The sequence below is a fragment of the Natator depressus genome, chromosome 21 (assembly GCF_965152275.1).
Source record: "Natator depressus isolate rNatDep1 chromosome 21, rNatDep2.hap1, whole genome shotgun sequence".
NCBI classification, from domain to species: Eukaryota; Metazoa; Chordata; order Testudines; family Cheloniidae; genus Natator; species Natator depressus.
The window spans coordinates 4800864-4822901 of NC_134254.1; the positions used below are offsets into that span (position 1 = coordinate 4800864).

General features: G+C 47.5%; 1 protein-coding gene across 1 annotated transcript in view; it reads left to right on the forward strand.

Moving 5' to 3' along the window:
- Positions 1-19872: 19872 nt before the first annotated feature.
- The window catches only part of CD34 (CD34 molecule), a 31468-nt gene continuing 29302 nt past the window's right edge, over positions 19873-22038 (forward strand). Inside the window, exon 1 of the mRNA XM_074936062.1 lies at positions 19873-20172. Coding sequence (XP_074792163.1) covers positions 20094-20172 — 79 coding nt within the window. The 5' untranslated portion in view covers positions 19873-20093. The remainder of the gene's footprint in view (positions 20173-22038) is intronic.

Here is a 22038-nt window from a genome sequence, read left to right on the forward strand (position 1 = left end):
GTTTAGCCAAGGCTTAAGGACCACCCTGTAAGGAGGGTTTGGGTCTCCTTTGCCATGCTGCTTTCGCCACAGGTCACTTTGACATGCCAGGCAAAATGACCGCCCTGTAAGTAGGGTGTAAGGTCTTCTCCCTCTCCCTCTTAAGCCAGTGGGGCCTTTCCGTGCCTGTGGCTGAGGGACCCCCTTTTAAGAAGGGTTGAGCGTCTCTTTTCTCTTTGTCCTCCTAAACTGCCCTAGAAATGATTTCGACTTGGCTTTTTTGAAATTTGCAGTCAAATCGTATTTGTGACCGCTTGAATTGAAGCCGGGGTCCGATGAAACATGGTGTGGCGAAGGGGCGGCTGTAAGGGGATGGTGGAGGCCGTGATAAATTCGACCCTTTTTTGAAAAAAGCCAAGAAACCCCCCAAAACAATCCAAATCTTTCCAGGTCTGGAAATGAACAGGTGAGGTGCGGGGCTCCTTTCAGCTCCTCACTTCCACGTAACCCTTCCTCATTTCCTCTTGCCCTGCCCAATTGACACTGTCCCACCAACCTCAGCTTTGACCCTCTGTTTCCTGTGCAGAATAAAACATACTGCTGGCTGTAGTAGTGTTCCTTGTCTTGATTGGGAAAGGTCCCTACGTGGTGTCCCAATTCCAGGCCTTTGGTCTCTTTGCTGGTAGAGTGAGGCTATATTTTTGGACTGTCTTTGAGGTGATTGAAAGAGCTGTCCTTCCTGGCAGGTGTTGGTGATCTGGTGGCATAGGTACACGTGTCGTGGTGTTAGATCTTGCACGTGGGTGCACCTAACCCTACTAACAGGACGGAGTAAGAAGTAAGGGATGTCTGTTTTGGAAAAGGGTAGGGGGTTCAAAGTTGGAATGTTCTTGGTGGGGTAGACAGGTAAGTCGGGAAGGGTGTTGGTGAGGGATGGAGGATTCCTTGGTCATGGGAGGTTCCCTTACCTGTTCATTTCCAGACCTTTTCACGTCTGTGACTCCTTTCCCCTTGTTTCAAGGAAGTAGGATTTTTGTGAAGGAAGGGTGACCGCCCTGTAATCGGGGTTCGGGTCGCTTTCCTTTCCCCCTCTTTGCATTGGCCCTCTTCATGCCAAAGTCCAAAGTGAGCTCCCTGTAACTAGGGTGTGCAACTTTCCCAAGCTTACTCGCCCATTTGAAAGCTAGTTATAGAAAGCAGCCTCTTTGGAGAGTTAGGGGTTTGTCCTTCTAGCTCTCCTGTCGCCGTGCCCTACTCACACGCACAACCAAGTCCAAACCGAGCGAACTCTGCATCCCGCTGGCCCTGACTGCTGCTGCTGCTGCAAGGTTTCCTGCTCTACGCCACAGGTTGGTGCCGAAGACTGGGAGTTGGGCTAATTTCAAGGAAGGGCCTTGTCCGTTTAATCTGAACAGCTTTGATAGTTACGTGTACGGAGCTCACGCCTCCCCACGCTTCTCCCCTTTTCTCTCTCTCTAGCAACTCAGAAGAGAAAACGGAGAAGAGGACAGAAGTACCAAAGAAACGGCAGGAAAAGACAATGGAAGCAGAAGCCACAGAAAAGGGACACACACCTTGCACACATGGGCCTCCCTGCAATGAGGACACGGGATTTCCACTTAAGCTTCATTCCCCCTTGAGGTGCCAGGTAAAAGGACCTCCCTGTAAACGGGGATCAAGGTCCACCCCTTCCCAGCAAAAAGGCTTGAGGTGTCCGTTTGGTAGCTAAGGCTGAGGGACCCCCCTTTAAGAAGGGTAGCGGTCTCTCTGTGCCTTTCAGCTCTTTAGGAGCTAGGCTTTGAAATGCCCTGTGCCGTTGACCTCTCCCTGTAAGAAGGGTTCAGGTCTCCCCTTTCTAGACTGTTTTGGGCCGCTGGCACTTGCTGGGCAAAGAGACCACCCTCTCCTGAGGGAATGGAGGTCTCTCCTTTTCAGCGCTTTACCTCTGGCCCGTTGTAATGCCCCTGGCTTGAGGACCACCCTGTAAGGAGGGTTTGGGTCTCCTTTGCCATGCTGCTTTCGCCACAGGTCACTTTGACATGCCAGGCAATATGACTACCCTGTAAGCAGGGTGTAAGGTCTTCTCTCTCTCTCCATCTTAAGCCAGTGGGGCCTTTCCGTGCCTGTGGCTGAGGGACCCCCCTTTAAGAAGGGTAGCGGTCTCTCTGTGCCTTTCAGCTCTTTAGGAGCTAGGCTTTGAAATGCCCTGTGCCGTTGACCTCTCCCTGTAAGAAGGGTTCAGGTCTCCCCTTTCTAGACTGTTTTGGGCCGCTGGCACTTGCTGGGCAAAGAGACCACCCTCTCCTGAGGGAATGGAGGTCTCTCCCTTTCTCCACTCTAGGATTTAGCCAAGGCTTAAGGACCACCCTGTGAGGAGGGATTGGGTCTGCTTTGCCATGCTGCTTTCGCCACAGGTCACTTTGACATGCCAGGCAATATGACTACCCTGTAAGCAGGGTGTAAGGTCTTCTCTCTCTCTCCATCTTAAGCCAGTGGGGCCTTTCCGTGCCTGTGGCTGAGGGACCCCCCTTTAAGAAGGGTAGCGGTCTCTCTGTGCCTTTCAGCTCTTTAGGAGCTAGGCTTTGAAATGCCCTGTGCCGTTGACCTCTCCCTGTAAGAAGGGTTCAGGTCTCCCCTTTCTAGACTGTTTTGGGCCGCTGGCACTTGCTGGGCAAAGAGACCACCCTCTCCTGAGGGAATGGAGGTCTCTCCTTTTCAGCGCTTTACCTCTGGCCCGTTGTAATGCCCCTGGCTTGAGGACCACCCTGTAAGGAGGGTTTGGGTCTGCTTTGCCATGCTGCTTTCGCCACAGGTCACTTTGACATGCCAGGCAATATGACTACCCTGTAAGCAGGGTGTAAGGTCTTCTCTCTCTCTCCATCTTAAGCCAGTGGGGCCTTTCCGTGCCTGTGGCTGAGGGACCCCCCTTTAAGAAGGGTAGCGGTCTCTCTGTGCCTTTCAGCTCTTTAGGAGCTAGGCTTTGAAATGCCCTGTGCCGTTGACCTCTCCCTGTAAGAAGGGTTCAGGTCTCCCCTTTCTAGACTGTTTTGGGCCGCTGGCACTTGCTGGGCAAAGAGACCACCCTCTCCTGAGGGAATGGAGGTCTCTCCCTTTCTCCACTCTAAAAGGGTTTAGCCAAGGCTTAAGGACCACCCTGTAAGGAGGGTTTGGGTCTCCTTTGCCATGCTGCTTTCGCCACAGGTCACTTTGACATGCCAGGCAAAATGACCGCCCTGTAAGTAGGGTGTAAGGTCTTCTCCCTCTCCCTCTTAAGCCAGTGGGGCCTTTCCGTGCCTGTGGCTGAGGGACCCCCTTTTAAGAAGGGTTGAGCGTCTCTTTTCTCTTTGTCCTCCTAAACTGCCCTAGAAATGATTTCGACTTGGCTTTTTTGAAATTTGCAGTCAAATCGTATTTGTGACCGCTTGAATTGAAGCCGGGGTCCGATGAAACATGGTGTGGCGAAGGGGCGGCTGTAAGGGGATGGTGGAGGCCGTGATAAATTCGACCCTTTTTTGAAAAAAGCCAAGAAACCCCCCAAAACAATCCAAATCTTTCCAGGTCTGGAAATGAACAGGTGAGGTGCGGGGCTCCTTTCAGCTCCTCACTTCCACGTAACCCTTCCTCATTTCCTCTTGCCCTGCCCAATTGACACTGTCCCACCAACCTCAGCTTTGACCCTCTGTTTCCTGTGCAGAATAAAACATACTGCTGGCTGTAGTAGTGTTCCTTGTCTTGATTGGGAAAGGTCCCTACGTGGTGTCCCAATTCCAGGCCTTTGGTCTCTTTGCTGGTAGAGTGAGGCTATATTTTTGGACTGTCTTTGAGGTGATTGAAAGAGCTGTCCTTCCTGGCAGGTGTTGGTGATCTGGTGGCATAGGTACACGTGTCGTGGTGTTAGATCTTGCACGTGGGTGCACCTAACCCTACTAACAGGACGGAGTAAGAAGTAAGGGATGTCTGTTTTGGAAAAGGGTAGGGGGTTCAAAGTTGGAATGTTCTTGGTGGGGTAGACAGGTAAGTCGGGAAGGGTGTTGGTGAGGGATGGAGGATTCCTTGGTCATGGGAGGTTCCCTTACCTGTTCATTTCCAGACCTTTTCACGTCTGTGACTCCTTTCCCCTTGTTTCAAGGAAGTAGGATTTTTGTGAAGGAAGGGTGACCGCCCTGTAATCGGGGTTCGGGTCGCTTTCCTTTCCCCCTCTTTGCATTGGCCCTCTTCATGCCAAAGTCCAAAGTGAGCTCCCTGTAACTAGGGTGTGCAACTTTCCCAAGCTTACTCGCCCATTTGAAAGCTAGTTATAGAAAGCAGCCTCTTTGGAGAGTTAGGGGTTTGTCCTTCTAGCTCTCCTGTCGCCGTGCCCTACTCACACGCACAACCAAGTCCAAACCGAGCGAACTCTGCATCCCGCTGGCCCTGACTGCTGCTGCTGCTGCAAGGTTTCCTGCTCTACGCCACAGGTTGGTGCCGAAGACTGGGAGTTGGGCTAATTTCAAGGAAGGGCCTTGTCCGTTTAATCTGAACAGCTTTGATAGTTACGTGTACGGAGCTCACGCCTCCCCACGCTTCTCCCCTTTTCTCTCTCTCTAGCAACTCAGAAGAGAAAACGGAGAAGAGGACAGAAGTACCAAAGAAACGGCAGGAAAAGACAATGGAAGCAGAAGCCACAGAAAAGGGACACACACCTTGCACACATGGGCCTCCCTGCAATGAGGACACGGGATTTCCACTTAAGCTTCATTCCCCCTTGAGGTGCCAGGTAAAAGGACCTCCCTGTAAACGGGGATCAAGGTCCACCCCTTCCCAGCAAAAAGGCTTGAGGTGTCCGTTTGGTAGCTAAGGCTGAGGGACCCCCCTTTAAGAAGGGTAGCGGTCTCTCTGTGCCTTTCAGCTCTTTAGGAGCTAGGCTTTGAAATGCCCTGTGCCGTTGACCTCTCCCTGTAGGAAGGGTTCAGGTCTCCCCTTTCTAGACTGTTTTGGGCCGCTGGCACTTGCTGGGCAAAGAGACCACCCTCTCCTGAGGGAATGGAGGTCTCTCCTTTTCAGCGCTTTACCTCTGGCCCGTTGTAATGCCCCTGGCTTGAGGACCACCCTGTAAGGAGGGTTTGGGTCTCCTTTGCCATGCTGCTTTCGCCACAGGTCACTTTGACATGCCAGGCAATATGACTACCCTGTAAGCAGGGTGTAAGGTCTTCTCTCTCTCTCCATCTTAAGCCAGTGGGGCCTTTCCGTGCCTGTGGCTGAGGGACCCCCCTTTAAGAAGGGTAGCGGTCTCTCTGTGCCTTTCAGCTCTTTAGGAGCTAGGCTTTGAAATGCCCTGTGCCGTTGACCTCTCCCTGAAAGAAGGGTTCAGGTCTCCCCTTTCTAGACTGTTTTGGGCCGCTGGCACTTGCTCGGCAAAGAGACCACCCTCTCCTGAGGGAATGGAGGTCTCTCCCTTTCTCCACTCTAAAAGGGTTTAGCCAAGGCTTAAGGACCACCCTGTAAGGAGGGTTTGGGTCTCTTTTGCCATGCTGCTTTCGCCACAGGTCACTTTGACATGCCAGGCAAAATGACCGCCCTGTAAGTAGGGTGTAAGGTCTTCTCCCTCTCTCCATCTTAAGCCAGAGGGGCCTTTCCGTGCCTGTGGCTGAGGGACCCCCCTTTAAGAAGGGTAGCGGTCTCTCTGTGCCTTTCAGCTCTTTAGCAGCTAGGCTTTGAAATGCCCTGTGCCGTTGACCTCTCCCTGTAGGAAGGGTTCAGGTCTCCCCTTTCTAGACTGTTTTGGGCCGCTGGCACTTGCTGGGCAAAGAGACCACCCTCTCCTGAGGGAATGGAGGTCTCTCCTTTTCAGCGCTTTAGCCTCTGGCCCATTGTAATGCCCCTGGCTTGAGGACCACCCTGTAAGGAGGGTTTGGGTCTCCTTTGCCATGCTGCTTTCGCCACAGGTCACTTTGACATGCCAGGCAAAATGACCGCCCTGTAAGTAGGGTGTAAGGTCTTCTCCCTCTCCCTCTTAAGCCAGTGGGGCCTTTCCGTGCCTGTGGCTGAGGGACCCCCTTTTAAGAAGGGTTGAGCGTCTCTTTTCTCTTTGTCCTCCTAAACTGCCCTAGAAATGATTTCGACTTGGCTTTTTTGAAATTTGCAGTCAAATCGTATTTGTGACCGCTTGAATTGAAGCCGGGGTCCGATGAAACATGGTGTGGCGAAGGGGCGGCTGTAAGGGGATGGTGGAGGCCGTGATAAATTCGACCCTTTTTTGAAAAAAGCCAAGAAACCCCCCAAAACAATCCAAATCTTTCCAGGTCTGGAAATGAACAGGTGAGGTGCGGGGCTCCTTTCAGCTCCTCACTTCCACGTAACCCTTCCTCATTTCCTCTTGCCCTGCCCAATTGACACTGTCCCACCAACCTCAGCTTTGACCCTCTGTTTCCTGTGCAGAATAAAACATACTGCTGGCTGTAGTAGTGTTCCTTGTCTTGATTGGGAAAGGTCCCTACGTGGTGTCCCAATTCCAGGCCTTTGGTCTCTTTGCTGGTAGAGTGAGGCTATATTTTTGGACTGTCTTTGAGGTGATTGAAAGAGCTGTCCTTCCTGGCAGGTGTTGGTGATCTGGTGGCATAGGTACACGTGTCGTGGTGTTAGATCTTGCACGTGGGTGCACCTAACCCTACTAACAGGACGGAGTAAGAAGTAAGGGATGTCTGTTTTGGAAAAGGGTAGGGGGTTCAAAGTTGGAATGTTCTTGGTGGGGTAGACAGGTAAGTCGGGAAGGGTGTTGGTGAGGGATGGAGGATTCCTTGGTCATGGGAGGTTCCCTTACCTGTTCATTTCCAGACCTTTTCACGTCTGTGACTCCTTTCCCCTTGTTTCAAGGAAGTAGGATTTTTGTGAAGGAAGGGTGACCGCCCTGTAATCGGGGTTCGGGTCGCTTTCCTTTCCCCCTCTTTGCATTGGCCCTCTTCATGCCAAAGTCCAAAGTGAGCTCCCTGTAACTAGGGTGTGCAACTTTCCCAAGCTTACTCGCCCATTTGAAAGCTAGTTATAGAAAGCAGCCTCTTTGGAGAGTTAGGGGTTTGTCCTTCTAGCTCTCCTGTCGCCGTGCCCTACTCACACGCACAACCAAGTCCAAACCGAGCGAACTCTGCATCCCGCTGGCCCTGACTGCTGCTGCTGCTGCAAGGTTTCCTGCTCTACGCCACAGGTTGGTGCCGAAGACTGGGAGTTGGGCTAATTTCAAGGAAGGGCCTTGTCCGTTTAATCTGAACAGCTTTGATAGTTACGTGTACGGAGCTCACGCCTCCCCACGCTTCTCCCCTTTTCTCTCTCTCTAGCAACTCAGAAGAGAAAACGGAGAAGAGGACAGAAGTACCAAAGAAACGGCAGGAAAAGACAATGGAAGCAGAAGCCACAGAAAAGGGACACACACCTTGCACACATGGGCCTCCCTGCAATGAGGACACGGGATTTCCACTTAAGCTTCATTCCCCCTTGAGGTGCCAGGTAAAAGGACCTCCCTGTAAACGGGGATCAAGGTCCACCCCTTCCCAGCAAAAAGGCTTGAGGTGTCCGTTTGGTAGCTAAGGCTGAGGGACCCCCCTTTAAGAAGGGTAGCGGTCTCTCTGTGCCTTTCAGCTCTTTAGGAGCTAGGCTTTGAAATGCCCTGTGCCGTTGACCTCTCCCTGTAAGAAGGGTTCAGGTCTCCCCTTTCTAGACTGTTTTGGGCCGCTGGCACTTGCTGGGCAAAGAGACCACCCTCTCCTGAGGGAATGGAGGTCTCTCCCTTTCTCCACTCTAGGATTTAGCCAAGGCTTAAGGACCACCCTGTGAGGAGGGATTGGGTCTGCTTTGCCATGCTGCTTTCGCCACAGGTCACTTTGACATGCCAGGCAATATGACTACCCTGTAAGCAGGGTGTAAGGTCTTCTCCCTCTCTCCATCTTAAGCCAGTGGGGCCTTTCCGTGCCTGTGGCTGAGGGACCCCCCTTTAAGAAGGGTAGCGGTCTCTCTGTGCCTTTCAGCTCTTTAGGAGCTAGGCTTTGAAATGCCCTGTGCCGTTGACCTCTCCCTGTAAGAAGGGTTCAGGTCTCCCCTTTCTAGACTGTTTTGGGCCGTTGGCACTTGCTGGGCAAAGAGACCACCCTCTCCTGAGGGAATGGAGGTCTCTCCCTTTCTCCACTCTAGGATTTCGCCAAGGCTTAAGGACCACCCTGTGAGGAGGGATTGGGTTTGCTTTGCCATGCTGCTTTCGCCACAGGTCACTTTGACATGCCAGGCAATATGACTACCCTGTAAGCAGGGTGTAAGGTCTTCTCTCTCTCTCCATCTTAAGCCAGTGGGGCCTTTCCGTGCCTGTGGCTGAGGGACCCCCCTTTAAGAAGGGTAGCGGTCTCTCTGTGCCTTTCAGCTCTTTAGGAGCTAGGCTTTGAAATGCCCTGTGCCGTTGACCTCTCCCTGTAAGAACGGTTCAGGTCTCCCCTTTCTAGACTGTTTTGGGCCGCTGGCACTTGCTGGGCAAAGAGACCACCCTCTCCTGAGGGAATGGAGGTCTCTCCCTTTCTCCACTCTAAAAGGGTTTAGCCAAGGCTTAAGGACCACCCTGTAAGGAGGGTTTGGGTCTCCTTTGCCATGCTGCTTTCGCCACAGGTCACTTTGACATGCCAGGCAAAATGACCGCCCTGTAAGTAGGGTGTAAGGTCTTCTCCCTCTCCCTCTTAAGCCAGTGGGGCCTTTCCGTGCCTGTGGCTGAGGGACCCCCTTTTAAGAAGGGTTGAGCGTCTCTTTTCTCTTTGTCCTCCTAAACTGCCCTAGAAATGATTTCGACTTGGCTTTTTTGAAATTTGCAGTCAAATCGTATTTGTGACCGCTTGAATTGAAGCCGGGGTCCGATGAAACATGGTGTGGCGAAGGGGCGGCTGTAAGGGGATGGTGGAGGCCGTGATAAATTCGACCCTTTTTTGAAAAAAGCCAAGAAACCCCCCAAAACAATCCAAATCTTTCCAGGTCTGGAAATGAACAGGTGAGGTGCGGGGCTCCTTTCAGCTCCTCACTTCCACGTAACCCTTCCTCATTTCCTCTTGCCCTGCCCAATTGACACTGTCCCACCAACCTCAGCTTTGACCCTCTGTTTCCTGTGCAGAATAAAACATACTGCTGGCTGTAGTAGTGTTCCTTGTCTTGATTGGGAAAGGTCCCTACGTGGTGTCCCAATTCCAGGCCTTTGGTCTCTTTGCTGGTAGAGTGAGGCTATATTTTTGGACTGTCTTTGAGGTGATTGAAAGAGCTGTCCTTCCTGGCAGGTGTTGGTGATCTGGTGGCATAGGTACACGTGTCGTGGTGTTAGATCTTGCACGTGGGTGCACCTAACCCTACTAACAGGACGGAGTAAGAAGTAAGGGATGTCTGTTTTGGAAAAGGGTAGGGGGTTCAAAGTTGGAATGTTCTTGGTGGGGTAGACAGGTAAGTCGGGAAGGGTGTTGGTGAGGGATGGAGGATTCCTTGGTCATGGGAGGTTCCCTTACCTGTTCATTTCCAGACCTTTTCACGTCTGTGACTCCTTTCCCCTTGTTTCAAGGAAGTAGGATTTTTGTGAAGGAAGGGTGACCGCCCTGTAATCGGGGTTCGGGTCGCTTTCCTTTCCCCCTCTTTGCATTGGCCCTCTTCATGCCAAAGTCCAAAGTGAGCTCCCTGTAACTAGGGTGTGCAACTTTCCCAAGCTTACTCGCCCATTTGAAAGCTAGTTATAGAAAGCAGCCTCTTTGGAGAGTTAGGGGTTTGTCCTTCTAGCTCTCCTGTCGCCGTGCCCTACTCACACGCACAACCAAGTCCAAACCGAGCGAACTCTGCATCCCGCTGGCCCTGACTGCTGCTGCTGCTGCAAGGTTTCCTGCTCTACGCCACAGGTTGGTGCCGAAGACTGGGAGTTGGGCTAATTTCAAGGAAGGGCCTTGTCCGTTTAATCTGAACAGCTTTGATAGTTACGTGTACGGAGCTCACGCCTCCCCACGCTTCTCCCCTTTTCTCTCTCTCTAGCAACTCAGAAGAGAAAACGGAGAAGAGGACAGAAGTACCAAAGAAACGGCAGGAAAAGACAATGGAAGCAGAAGCCACAGAAAAGGGACACACACCTTGCACACATGGGCCTCCCTGCAATGAGGACACGGGATTTCCACTTAAGCTTCATTCCCCCTTGAGGTGCCAGGTAAAAGGACCTCCCTGTAAACGGGGATCAAGGTCCACCCCTTCCCAGCAAAAAGGCTTGAGGTGTCCGTTTGGTAGCTAAGGCTGAGGGACCCCCCTTTAAGAAGGGTAGCGGTCTCGGTCTCTCTGTGCCTTTCAGCTCTTTAGCAGCTAGGCTTTGAAATGCCCTGTGCCGTTGACCTCTCCCTGTAAGAAGGGTTCAGGTCTCCCCTTTCTAGACTGTTTTGGGCCGCTGGCACTTGCTGGGCAAAGAGACCACCCTCTCCTGAGGGAATGGAGGTCTCTCCCTTTCTCCACTCTAGGATTTAGCCAAGGCTTAAGGACCACCCTGTGAGGAGGGATTGGGTCTGCTTTGCCATGCTGCTTTCGCCACAGGTCACTTTGACATGCCAGGCAATATGACTACCCTGTAAGCAGGGTGTAAGGTCTTCTCCCTCTCTCCATCTTAAGCCAGTGGGGCCTTTCCGTGCCTGTGGCTGAGGGACCCCCCTTTAAGAAGGGTAGCGGTCTCTCTGTGCCTTTCAGCTCTTTAGGAGCTAGGCTTTGAAATGCCCTGTGCCGTTGACCTCTCCCTGTAAGAAGGGTTCAGGTCTCCCCTTTCTAGACTGTTTTGGGCCGTTGGCACTTGCTGGGCAAAGAGACCACCCTCTCCTGAGGGAATGGAGGTCTCTCCCTTTCTCCACTCTAGGATTTCGCCAAGGCTTAAGGACCACCCTGTGAGGAGGGATTGGGTTTGCTTTGCCATGCTGCTTTCGCCACAGGTCACTTTGACATGCCAGGCAATATGACTACCCTGTAAGCAGGGTGTAAGGTCTTCTCTCTCTCTCCATCTTAAGCCAGTGGGGCCTTTCCGTGCCTGTGGCTGAGGGACCCCCCTTTAAGAAGGGTAGCGGTCTCTCTGTGCCTTTCAGCTCTTTAGGAGCTAGGCTTTGAAATGCCCTGTGCCGTTGACCTCTCCCTGTAAGAACGGTTCAGGTCTCCCCTTTCTAGACTGTTTTGGGCCGCTGGCACTTGCTGGGCAAAGAGACCACCCTCTCCTGAGGGAATGGAGGTCTCTCCCTTTCTCCACTCTAAAAGGGTTTAGCCAAGGCTTAAGGACCACCCTGTAAGGAGGGTTTGGGTCTCCTTTGCCATGCTGCTTTCGCCACAGGTCACTTTGACATGCCAGGCAAAATGACCGCCCTGTAAGTAGGGTGTAAGGTCTTCTCCCTCTCCCTCTTAAGCCAGTGGGGCCTTTCCGTGCCTGTGGCTGAGGGACCCCCTTTTAAGAAGGGTTGAGCGTCTCTTTTCTCTTTGTCCTCCTAAACTGCCCTAGAAATGATTTCGACTTGGCTTTTTTGAAATTTGCAGTCAAATCGTATTTGTGACCGCTTGAATTGAAGCCGGGGTCCGATGAAACATGGTGTGGCGAAGGGGCGGCTGTAAGGGGATGGTGGAGGCCGTGATAAATTCGACCCTTTTTTGAAAAAAGACAAGAAACCCCCCAAAACAATCCAAATCTTTCCAGGTCTGGAAATGAACAGGTGAGGTGCGGGGCTCCTTTCAGCTCCTCACTTCCACGTAACCCTTCCTCATTTCCTCTTGCCCTGCCCAATTGACACTGTCCCACCAACCTCAGCTTTGACCCTCTGTTTCCTGTGCAGAATAAAACATACTGCTGGCTGTAGTAGTGTTCCTTGTCTTGATTGGGAAAGGTCCCTACGTGGTGTCCCAATTCCAGGCCTTTGGTCTCTTTGCTGGTAGAGTGAGGCTATATTTTTGGACTGTCTTTGAGGTGATTGAAAGAGCTGTCCTTCCTGGCAGGTGTTGGTGATCTGGTGGCATAGGTACACGTGTCGTGGTGTTAGATCTTGCACGTGGGTGCACCTAACCCTACTAACAGGACGGAGTAAGAAGTAAGGGATGTCTGTTTTGGAAAAGGGTAGGGGGTTCAAAGTTGGAATGTTCTTGGTGGGGTAGACAGGTAAGTCGGGAAGGGTGTTGGTGAGGGATGGAGGATTCCTTGGTCATGGGAGGTTCCCTTACCTGTTCATTTCCAGACCTTTTCACGTCTGTGACTCCTTTCCCCTTGTTTCAAGGAAGTAGGATTTTTGTGAAGGAAGGGTGACCGCCCTGTAATCGGGGTTCGGGTCGCTTTCCTTTCCCCCTCTTTGCATTGGCCCTCTTCATGCCAAAGTCCAAAGTGAGCTCCCTGTAACTAGGGTGTGCAACTTTCCCAAGCTTACTCGCCCATTTGAAAGCTAGTTATAGAAAGCAGCCTCTTTGGAGAGTTAGGGGTTTGTCCTTCTAGCTCTCCTGTCGCCGTGCCCTACTCACACGCACAACCAAGTCCAAACCGAGCGAACTCTGCATCCCGCTGGCCCTGACTGCTGCTGCTGCTGCAAGGTTTCCTGCTCTACGCCACAGGTTGGTGCCGAAGACTGGGAGTTGGGCTAATTTCAAGGAAGGGCCTTGTCCGTTTAATCTGAACAGCTTTGATAGTTACGTGTACGGAGCTCACGCCTCCCCACGCTTCTCCCCTTTTCTCTCTCTCTAGCAACTCAGAAGAGAAAACGGAGAAGAGGACAGAAGTACCAAAGAAACGGCAGGAAAAGACAATGGAAGCAGAAGCCACAGAAAAGGGACACACACCTTGCACACATGGGCCTCCCTGCAATGAGGACACGGGATTTCCACTTAAGCTTCATTCCCCCTTGAGGTGCCAGGTAAAAGGACCTCCCTGTAAACGGGGATCAAGGTCCACCCCTTCCCAGCAAAAAGGCTTGAGGTGTCCGTTTGGTAGCTAAGGCTGAGGGACCCCCCTTTAAGAAGGGTAGCGGTCTCGGTCTCTCTGTGCCTTTCAGCTCTTTAGCAGCTAGGCTTTGAAATGCCCTGTGCCGTTGACCTCTCCCTGTAAGAAGGGTTCAGGTCTCCCCTTTCTAGACTGTTTTGGGCCACTGGCACTTGCTGGGCAAAGAGACCACCCTCTCCTGAGGGAATGGAGGTCTCTCCCTTTCTCCACTCTAAAAGGGTTTAGCCAAGGCTTAAGGACCACCCTGTAAGGAGGGTTTGGGTCTCCTTTGCCATGCTGCTTTCGCCACAGGTCACTTTGACATGCCAGGCAAATTGACCGCCCTGTAAGTAGGGTGTAAGGTCTTCTCTCTCTCCATCTTAAGCCAGTGGGGCCTTTCCGTGCCTCTGGCTGAGGGACCCCCCCTTTAAGAAGGGTAACGGTCTCTCTGTGCCTTTCTTCTCTTTAGGAGCTAGGCTTTGAAATGCCCTGTGCCGTTGACCTCTCCCTGTAAGAAGGGTTCAGGTCTCCCCTTTCTAGACTGTTTTGGGCCGCTGGCACTTGCTGGGCAAAGAGACCACCCTCTCCTGAGGGAATGGAGGTCTCTCCTTTTCAGTGCTTTAGCCTCTGGCCCGTTGTAATGCCCCTGGCTTGAGGACCACCCTGTAAGGAGGGTTTGGGTCTCCTTTGCCATGCTGCTTTCGCCACAGGTCACTTTGACATGCCAGGCAAATTGACTGCCCTGTAAGTAGGGTGTAAGGTCTTCTCTCTCTCCATCTTAAGCCAGTGGGGCCTTTCCGTGCCTGTGGCTGAGGGACCCCCTTTTGAGAAGGGTTGAGCATCTCTTTTCTCTTTGTCCTCGTAAACTGCCCTAGAAATGATTTCGACTTGGCTTTTTTGAAATTTGCAGTCAAATCGTATTTGTGACCGCTTGAATTGAAGCCGGGGTCCGATGAAACATGGTGTGGCGAAGGGGCGGCTGTAAGGGGATGGTGGAGGCCGTGATAAATTCGACCCTTTTTTGAAAAAAGCCAAGAAATCCCCCAAAACAATCTAAATCATTCCAGGTCTGGAAATGAACAGGTGAGGTGCGGGGCTCCTTTCAGCTCCTCACTTCCACGTAATCCTTCCTCATTTCCTCTTGTCCTGCCCAATTGACACTGTCCCACCAACCTCAGCTTTGACCCTCTGTTTCCTGTGCAGAATAAAACATACTGCTGGCTGTAGTAGTGTTCCTTGTCTTGATTGGGAAAGGTCCCTACGTGGTGTCCCAATTCCAGGCCTTTGGTCTCTTTGCTGGTAGAGTGAGGCTATATTTTTGGACTGTCTTTGAGGTGATTGAAAGAGCTGTCCTTCCTGGCAGGTGTTGGTGATCTGGTGGCATAGGTACACGTGTCGTGGTGTTAGATCTTGCACGAGGGTGCACCTAACCCTACTAACAGGACTGAGTAAGAAGTAAGGGATGTCTGTTTTGGAAAAGGGTAGGGGGTTCAAAGTTGGAATGTTCTTGGTGGGGTAGACAGGTAAGTCGGGAAGGGTGTTGGTGAGGGATGGAGGATTCCTTGGTCATGGGAGGTTCCCTTACCTGTTCATTTCCAGACCTTTTCACGTCTGTGACTCCTTTCCCCTTGTTTCAAGGAAGTAGGATTTTTGTGAAGGAAGGGTGACTGCCCTGTAATCGGGGTTCGGGTCGCTTTCCTTTCCCCCTCTTTGCATTGGCCCTCTTCATGCCAAAGTTCAAAGTGAGCTCCCTGTAACTAGGGTGTGCAACTTTCCCAAGCTTACTCGCCCATTTGAAAGCTAGTTATAGAAAGCAGCCTCTTTGGAGAGTTAGGGGTTTGTCCTTCTAGCTCTCCTGTCGCCGTGCCCTACTCACACGCACAACCAAGTCCAAACCGAGCGAACTCTGCATCCCGCTGGCCCTGACTGCTGCCGCTGCTGCAAGGTTTCCTGCTCTACGCCACAGGTTGGTGCCGAAGACTGGGAGTTGGGCTAATTTCAATTTGGGGTTTTGTGGAAATGAAATTTCCTCGCTCAATTCTTTTAGTTACCATCACCCTAATCTTTTCTCTACTTTATGGCATTCTTCCCGTCACTTTAAATCACAAGTGTTTTCAGATGTAGTAGTGTTTCCCCGTCAATCCAGAGTGAGCTCTGGGACTGGAGTTCTTCTTTTGCTATTATCTTGCCTGGCTGTGAATTCTCTGTAACCAGTCTTGATACTTGTTTATTTAGTAGCTAACGTATTTGAAGGGGATGCTTTGCGGGGGGGTTTTTCTTTTCCCTGTCAGCCACAGTGATGCTTGTCCGAATAGTCTTTCTTAGGGTCACGGTACATTTAGTTGACTATAATATTGTGGCTAATGAGAGAAGATGAATGCATAACTCAAAAGACTCCACCATTGTCTGTATAGTGTACAATGAAGAGTGAATTAATAAAGGAGAGCATAAAACTTCTCAGGACATCTTTGTCATGTGGTTTCAACATCAAATTGTGTCTTCTTTTATGTTGTTTGAGTGCATAATTGCAATGCATCTCACTTTCTGTTCCTTCCTACTGTTTGTAACTCACTTTTTGCCTGTCACACTAGATTTCAAACTGTTCAGGGCAGTTGCCATATATTATTTTGTTCAGCTTGTTCCGTTATCCTCTATGTCCATGAGGACATTAGCAGAAAATAGAAATGAAAACATAACATGTAAACTTATTTTTTGTAGAAGTTGGAATCTGCAAATGCCAATGTATTTCCTGAGCTCCATCAGCAGACAATTTTATGTATCTAGAAATAGGTTAGTTGGACACTTTGAAATAGTAATCATGAAATCCAACTCCTTCAGATAAATAAGTATTTTCTGTTTACTAACTAAAAGAGAGTATGAAAAACAGCAGGAAAAATACTTTCCATTGATCTGAACTTCCAGATTGCTTCTTTTATTATTGTTTTGTGTGTTGAGGAAATGTTCAGCCCAGGTTATAATTATGGAGGCTTGCTCAGTGGATTCATTTTTTAAGAGGAGATGGTCCCAAATCAAACTCCTTTATCTGTGCAATGCCCTGATTTGGGGAGAGTTTGAATTCTTATCCAGATCTAAAAACATTTACGATAGTCCTAGCTATAGAATGAGCCAAACCGTGCCCTAAATTTGAGCACACGGATATCTGTTAAGCTTGGATTTGAACATTGCAGTTCAGGCTAATTTCTTATTTTAATAAAACCAGTTCACTGCCTTCCTTCTTAAAATAAGACTTAGCACTTCTATAGACCTTTTTACTCCTTCACTCCCAGTATACTTTGCAAAGGGTTAGTGATGTAAGGTCCAGCTTGAGGGGTTGAGTGTGTGTATATATTTGTAAGCTATAGTTTACTGGGTTATTTTATGGCCTTTTTATCACAGCTGTTCAGCTGTGTCAGCTAACTTTTTAAAAAATGTTAAAACAACATAAAAGGAGCCTATATATAAACCTTGGATCAAATCTGTTAACAGATGTTTCCTTCCCAGAGACATTTTTCTGTCCTAAATTAAAAATAAAAGCCACTTCAATTTTATCATACCAGTAAATGGATATAATTAAAACTAGGGCTGTCAAGTGATCAAAAAAAATTAATTGCGATTAATCGTGCTGTTAAACAATAATATAATACCATTTATTTAAATATTTTGGGATGTTTTCTACATTTTCTACCATGTCAAACTTTAGAGCCGACGAGTCCGATCAGTCCTACTTCTTGTTCAGCCAATCGCTCAAACAGGTTTGTTTACGTTTGCAGAAGATAATGCACAATGTCACCTGAAAGTGAGAACAGGCATTTGCATGGCACTGCTGTAGCCGGTAATGCAAGATATTTACATGCCAGATGCGCTAAATATTTTGTCCCTTGATGCTTCAACCAGCATTCCAGAGGATATGCATCCATGCTGATGACGGGTTCTGCTTGATAACAATCCAGAGCAGTGCGGACCGACGCATGTTCATTTTCATAATGTGAATCAGATACCACCTGTAGAAGGTTGATTTTGTTTTTTGGTGGTTAGGGTTTTGTAGTTTCTGCATCAGAGTGTTGTTCTTTTAAGACTTCTGAAAACATGCTCTATACTTCATCCCTCTCAGATTTTGGAAGGCACTTCAGATTCTTAAATCTTGGGTCGAGTGCCGTAGCTATCTTTAGAAATTTCACATTGATATCTTTTCTGCATTTTGTCAAATTTGCAGTGAAAGTGTTCTTAAAACGAACAACATGTGCTGGGTCATCATCCGAGATTGCTATAACATGAAATATATGGCAGAATGAGGGTAAAGCAGAGCAGGAGACATACAATTCTCTTCCAAGGAGTTCAGTCACAAATTCAATTAACGCATTATATTTTAACAAGCGCCATCAGCATGGAAGCATGTCCTCTGGAACGATGGCCAAAGCTTGAAGAGGCATATGAATCTTTAGCGCATTTGGCAGATAAATATCTTGTGATACTAGCTACAACAGTGTCATGCAAACACCCGTTCTCACTTTCAGGTGACATTGTAAATAAGAAGCGGGCAGCATTACCTCCCATAAATGTAAACAAACTTGTTTCTCTTAGCGATTGGCTGAACAAGAAGTAGGACTTGTAGGCTCTAAAGTTTTACATTGTTTTGTTTTTGAGTGCAGTTATGTAACAAAAAAAATCTACATTTGTAAGTTGCACTTTCATGATAAAGAGATTGCATGACAGTACTTGTATGAGGTTAATTAAAAAATACTATTTCTTTTGTTTATAATTTTTACAGTGCAAATATTTGTAATAAAAATAATATAAAGTGAGCACTGTACACTTTGTATTCTGTGATGTAACTGAAATTGATATATTTGAAAATGTAGAAAAACATCCAAAAATATTTAATAAATTTCAACTGGTATTCTATTGTTTAACAGCACGATTAATTTTTTTAATTGCGATTAATTTTTTGAGTTAATTGTGTGAGTTAACTGCGATTAATTGACAGCCCTAATTAAAACACAATCTACTGAGGGATTTCGTTTTGCATGATACTTCCATAACAGGTGTGTTTTCTTAATGCTTATAACAGTCTGCAACACGACTATATTTTCATTTGGGGCGGGGTGGGCAGATATGGCAGTAGGGTGTCCGGGAGCAGAACAGGAATGAAAGGCATCCAAATGGAAAATATTAGATTGGGGAGGGTGCCTTTATTATTCTCACTCTCTCCCCTCTTTATTTTGCTGTACATCCTGTTAGGTAGGCATCTTGCTGAGACTGACTTCTTTGGTAAAATAAATGTTGTTTTTTAAATATAGCATCAAAAACAAAAATTAAGGTCAATTCAGTGTTTACTTTTTCAGCTGCTTTGTCACACTGAACAGAACATATATTTCTTTATCTTCCATACTGACGTTTTTAAAGTTGTTGTTTGCACACCCACAAATAGAAAAGCCAGGCAACAGTAGTTTTTTTCTTATATTGTTAAGATTTATAATATTAAAGGAACAATTTGTACCTTTACAAATCTTGACAAATCTCCAAATTGCGCTCTAGGGTCTAGTGCCTCAGTCTGCTCCATTGATTCTGATAGATTTACTTTTGATTCGCACCAATGTGACGTCAGAACAATATATAGCACTTACGGAGTGGTTTTTTACCTGAGGATCTCAAAGTTCCTTACAAACAGAGTGAATTGTTATTGTCAGTTTACAGGTGAGGAAACTGAGTCAGAGTTTAAGTGACTTAGTGAAGATCAAAACGTTAGTGACATAGCTAGGACCAGAACTCAGGTTTGTGGCTTCAGTCGAGTTCACCATCCACAGGATGACTATGAGAGCAGCCTGTCAAGCTTATGGATTGTATATTCTCAGAACAAAGTTCCCAAACTCATCTGGTGTGTGTGTGTTGTTGATCCACTGAGAGAGTGTGTTGGTCAAAAGGTGGTGACTCTCATTCTTCCACCTACTAAAATTCATCAAGGCAGCTAAAAGTACAGTAAATACTTTCCTAATGCTAAATTTCTTCCGAAGTAGAACTAGTTACCACAGACAGGTAGGTGAGTGGTGCTGTAGGGGGTGCAGCGCAATCATGACTGGGAAGGAAGGTGTCTGTGAGATTCTCTGTTAAGATGTAACCCTTATTTTGAAAAATGGGAGGTCTCTTGTTCTAAGGTTATTTTTTGCTGTGAAGGAAAGGAAAATAAAAGCTAAACAGAGAAGAATAGGCAACAGAGAAAATGGGCAGGAAAAAGCAACCTGCCCTCCATCTGAATTGAAAGGAGTAAGGAGGGGATTAACTTGACTGATGTAAGACATCCTTTTCCCTGACTGTGTTAAATCATTCTTGCTAGAAATGACTTGTCCCTGGGTCTCATTAGGGTACCAGCAAAAACCAAATATTTGGCCTTTAGAATTTACCAATTTGCACCTTTAGCTGCATTTGTTATCAATAGAAGTGAGCTGCAGGAGGTTCCTTCTAGGCCTCCCTCCAAGGCTTTAGAACTTGTTTTTATCTATCAGTTACTCAGTCCCAATACTGACCATAAGTTTCAAAGCCCTTTCATCTGTGGACCATGTTCACTGCTGGCCTAAGTGAATTCCTGATTGAAGTAAACGGCATTCTTCTTATTTCAGTCAGTGGTGGGTTTGGCCCCTGGTTCATTCTTAATTTAATTACTCAAAAAATCCCAGATTCTAAAAGTTCCTGCAATACTACCATACGGGGTGGGTGTGGGTGGATGTGTAATTTCACATTTTTATACTGCTTTTAAGTCATATTAATTGAGGGTAAAACTACACAAACCATATTATGCTCACTTTCAGTGTAATGCAAATTGTACGTCTCTCCATTTTTAAAGTGAAAGGAACCAGCTTCCATGAAAGAGTTAAGCATGTGTCATGTTAAAAAAAAAAAAAAAAAAGGATATAGGGGAGGGGAAAAAGTTAACAATGTGATAGTGAGATTGCTATGAACTATTTAAAGCTAGATCAAGCTTTGGACAAACTCCATCTCATAATTTGGAACCACAAGCATAACCCGTGCAAGGGAATTCCACCGCACATGTTACTGGTCTCAACGATTTGAACTAAAGGGGAGCCACACACAGTCTCGACAGAGCTGCCGCAGAGCTTAAAAACCCAAGAGTACTAAAGTAATATCCAGTTTTGCTTGTAAGTAATCAGCAGGGATGTTGTTACAGGGGAGTTTAAAAGCAACGAAGAGGAAGCAGCTTTTCTGGACAATGTTCTATGTCCTGAGCTTGATGGGTGAGTATTAAACATAAAAAGGCTACATTTATGGCTACTAAATGCATTAAGCACAAAATGGGGGGGGGGGTGGATAATGCACAGGGAAATACCTCTCTGTACTACTGCTCCTTGGATAGCAGGGTAGGGAAAAGAGTGAGTGTACTATAAGTGTAATATAATGTATGTTCAATAAAATTGGAGCAGACTTACGTGGAGAGCATTATATTGAGGACATTATAGGCAGAGGAAGGACACTTCCCCAATCCAGCTTCTCCAAAACAGTCAAAAATGAGTGTTCTGAACAGGAATTATTACAGCTTTAAGCAGAGTTGGGAACCAAGATATGAAAGCATCCCATTAGAAACCATGTTATAAGGAAGACGTAAATGTACGGAGTACCTCTAATGAATATGTATCATTTGTTGCTCTGCATTAGCCTAAAAGGACAGAGATTTCTAATTTGTGGTGATAATTTTATAGGAATTAAACACTTATTTAAAAAACAAGTGTAACCAAAACACCTGGTGGTATAAAAAATCTGCCCACTTCCAAAAAAAACCTTTGCTTCCTCAGATGAACTCCCTGTGACTATGGGGAATCCTCCACCCACCTTAATTCCACAATTTCTTCCGAACACTCAGCACGAGGGCGGGTGGGGTGGGAAAGAGAGAAATTCTAAGGATTTTTGGTCTGTAGGTTTTTTGTTTTGTGTAGGGTGTTTTGTTTGTTGGGCTTTAGTTTTTGTTTAAGCAATATTTAACTTTTTGATTAGATTTTCATGTATTTAATCTAAAACCAAGAATCTTAATACTAATGAAGATTGGTGTAATAAATTTTAAGGGGACTTTTTTGTCTGAATATTCTATATGCTGTATTAGAATAACATCCAAGACCCTGTAGGTATCCAACCTACTTTATTTTCCCCTTTATCCATGAAATGTGAGATAGTCGATCCTCTTAAATAAGCAGTTACATTGTGCTCTTCTGTCTCTTGTTTCATTGCTAATATTTCAAAAAGGATCAAGTTCATGCCTCTATCAAGCTGGCATGACGTATTCATAGATTCATAGATATTTAGGTCAGAAGGGACCATTATGATCATCTAGTCTGACCTCCTGCACAACACAGGCCACAGAATTGTTCATCTGAGCCATTTCATCTCACCCTCTAATAGGCACTTACAGAAAGCGCAGTACGAAGAAGCCTTTAAAGTGTGTTTCAGCATTGTATGACTGAGGTCTGTGGTAAGCAAGGCTTTTGTGCAACAGCATTTGTCTGGCATTAGAAATCTGAGTCACTTGTGAGATGAAAAAAGGTAAAGGCAAAATTATCACGTGATAGGGTTTGGGAGGGTGGGGGGTGATATTTTTTTATTTTGTACCTGTAATGGACTTTGAGAGAAAATGCACATACTGTAAAATGTGATACCTTTCATTAACCAAGCCAATACTCTGCACTTGTACAGCATATTGCAATGCTTTGCACACAGTTAATTAGTTTCCCACATGTCTGGCTGGTTGGTCTTGCCTACATACTGATGGTCATATTTGGGGTCAAGAAGGACTTTTTCCCCAAATCAGATTAACAGAGACCCTGGGGGTGGTTTGCCTTCCTCTGCAACATGGGGCATGGGTCACTTGCTGATTTCAAACTAGAGTAAAGGGTGGATTCTCTGTAATATGAAGTCTTTAAATCAAGATTTGAGGGCTTCAGTGACTCAGCCAGTGACTGTGGGCCCACTACTACAAGAATAGGGGTGTAAGATTCTATGGCCAGAGATCAGACTAGATGATGGTGCCTTCTGGCCTTCAAGTCTGTAAGTTTCTGAACACCCCAGTGAGGTAGAGAAGTATTATTTCCATTCCATGTAAGGGTAAAATAAAG